Raw genomic sequence first — 1,220 nt, 5'->3', positions numbered from 1 at the left:
GATTATTGATCAGGTCTTTGGTCAGATTTTTGGTCAGGTTATTGATCAGATTATTGATCAGGTCTTTGGTCAGATTATTGATCAGGTCTTTGGTCAGATTATTGATCAGGTCTTTGGTCAGGTCTTTGGTCAGGTTATTGATCAGGTCTTTGGTCAGGTTATTGATCAGATTATTGATCAGGTCTTTGGTCAGATTATTGATCAGGTCTTTGGTCAGATTATTGATCAGGTCTTTGGTCAGATTATTGATCAGATTATTGATCAGGTCTTTGGTCAGATTATTGATCAGATTATTGATCAGGTCTTTGGTCAGATTATTGATCAGGTCTTTGGTCAGGTTATTGATCAGGTCTTTGGTCAGATTATTGATCAGGTCTTTGGTCAGGTTATTGATCAGGTCTCACCAGAGCTCTGATGGACTCAGTCTCAGCCTGTAGACTCTGGATCCTACAGCTGACTTCACTGCACTCTGCCTTTAGTGCCTCTACATGCTCCTCCTTCTGACTCAGCCTGCTGCCCACACATTGCGCCTCCTGCTGTACACATGAGCACACACATGCTGGTCATACACATGTTCAAACACCTGTGATGTCATTTGTGCAGGTGACTTGTTCTTACTTTACACTCCAGGTAGCTGTCTGCCTCTGCTCTGTTCTTCTCTGTCACCTTCTCCCAGTGGTTCCTGATGTAAGCCAGAATTTGGTCCAAACTGGTTTCTATTGGAGCATCTGGCTCATCCACTTCCCTGCCCGCCATCTGGTTGTAAAGAGCGCGAATGTCCTGCATTATCAGAAGACACCCAGGTCACGACTGCAGCTACATAACCGTAACTAACACAGTAACTAATAACTGGAGGCACCATCAACAGTTCTGACAAACTACATGTCCAATGGACAACATGTCTGTTGTACTAAGTACAGTATAAACTACTACAACCTGCTCATGATGGTGCTCTAAGCTCCGAAGATCCGCCCTCATGTTCTCCATCTGCTCCTCCAGTTCTGTCTTTGTTATTTTTGCCTCATCAATGACTCGATACAAGGAGCTGATCTCCTCCTCCACCGCCCTCCTGAATGGTTGCTCATTCTCAAACCTGCAGGAGAAACATGTTATTGCTCCTTCTGCAAGAGAAACAATGGGCCTCATGCAAGAACATGTTCGTATTTTTATCCTAAATTTCTCTTACTTTTGTTCGTACAAAGGGTTCGTACGAACATGTC

At 43.9% G+C, this 1,220-nt stretch overlaps 1 protein-coding gene across 2 annotated transcripts in view; it reads right to left on the bottom strand.

Moving 5' to 3' along the window:
• bfsp2 (beaded filament structural protein 2, phakinin) overlaps positions 1-1,220 on the bottom strand; it is a gene marked incomplete at its 5' end in the record, with an annotated part of 17,186 nt that overhangs the window by 3,549 nt on the left and 12,417 nt on the right. The window contains 3 exon segments of one of the 2 annotated variants that reach the window (XM_014021456.1): positions 405-536; positions 619-780; positions 937-1,093. In XM_014021456.1, coding sequence (XP_013876910.1) covers positions 405-536; positions 619-780; positions 937-1,093 — 451 coding nt within the window. 2 annotated transcript variants of the gene reach the window in all.

Source organism: Austrofundulus limnaeus, unplaced genomic scaffold, assembly GCF_001266775.1.
Source record: "Austrofundulus limnaeus strain Quisiro unplaced genomic scaffold, Austrofundulus_limnaeus-1.0 Scaffold293, whole genome shotgun sequence".
Lineage (NCBI taxonomy): Eukaryota > Metazoa > Chordata > Actinopteri > Cyprinodontiformes > Rivulidae > Austrofundulus > Austrofundulus limnaeus.
This window is presented reverse-complemented; position numbering and strand designations above follow the sequence as displayed.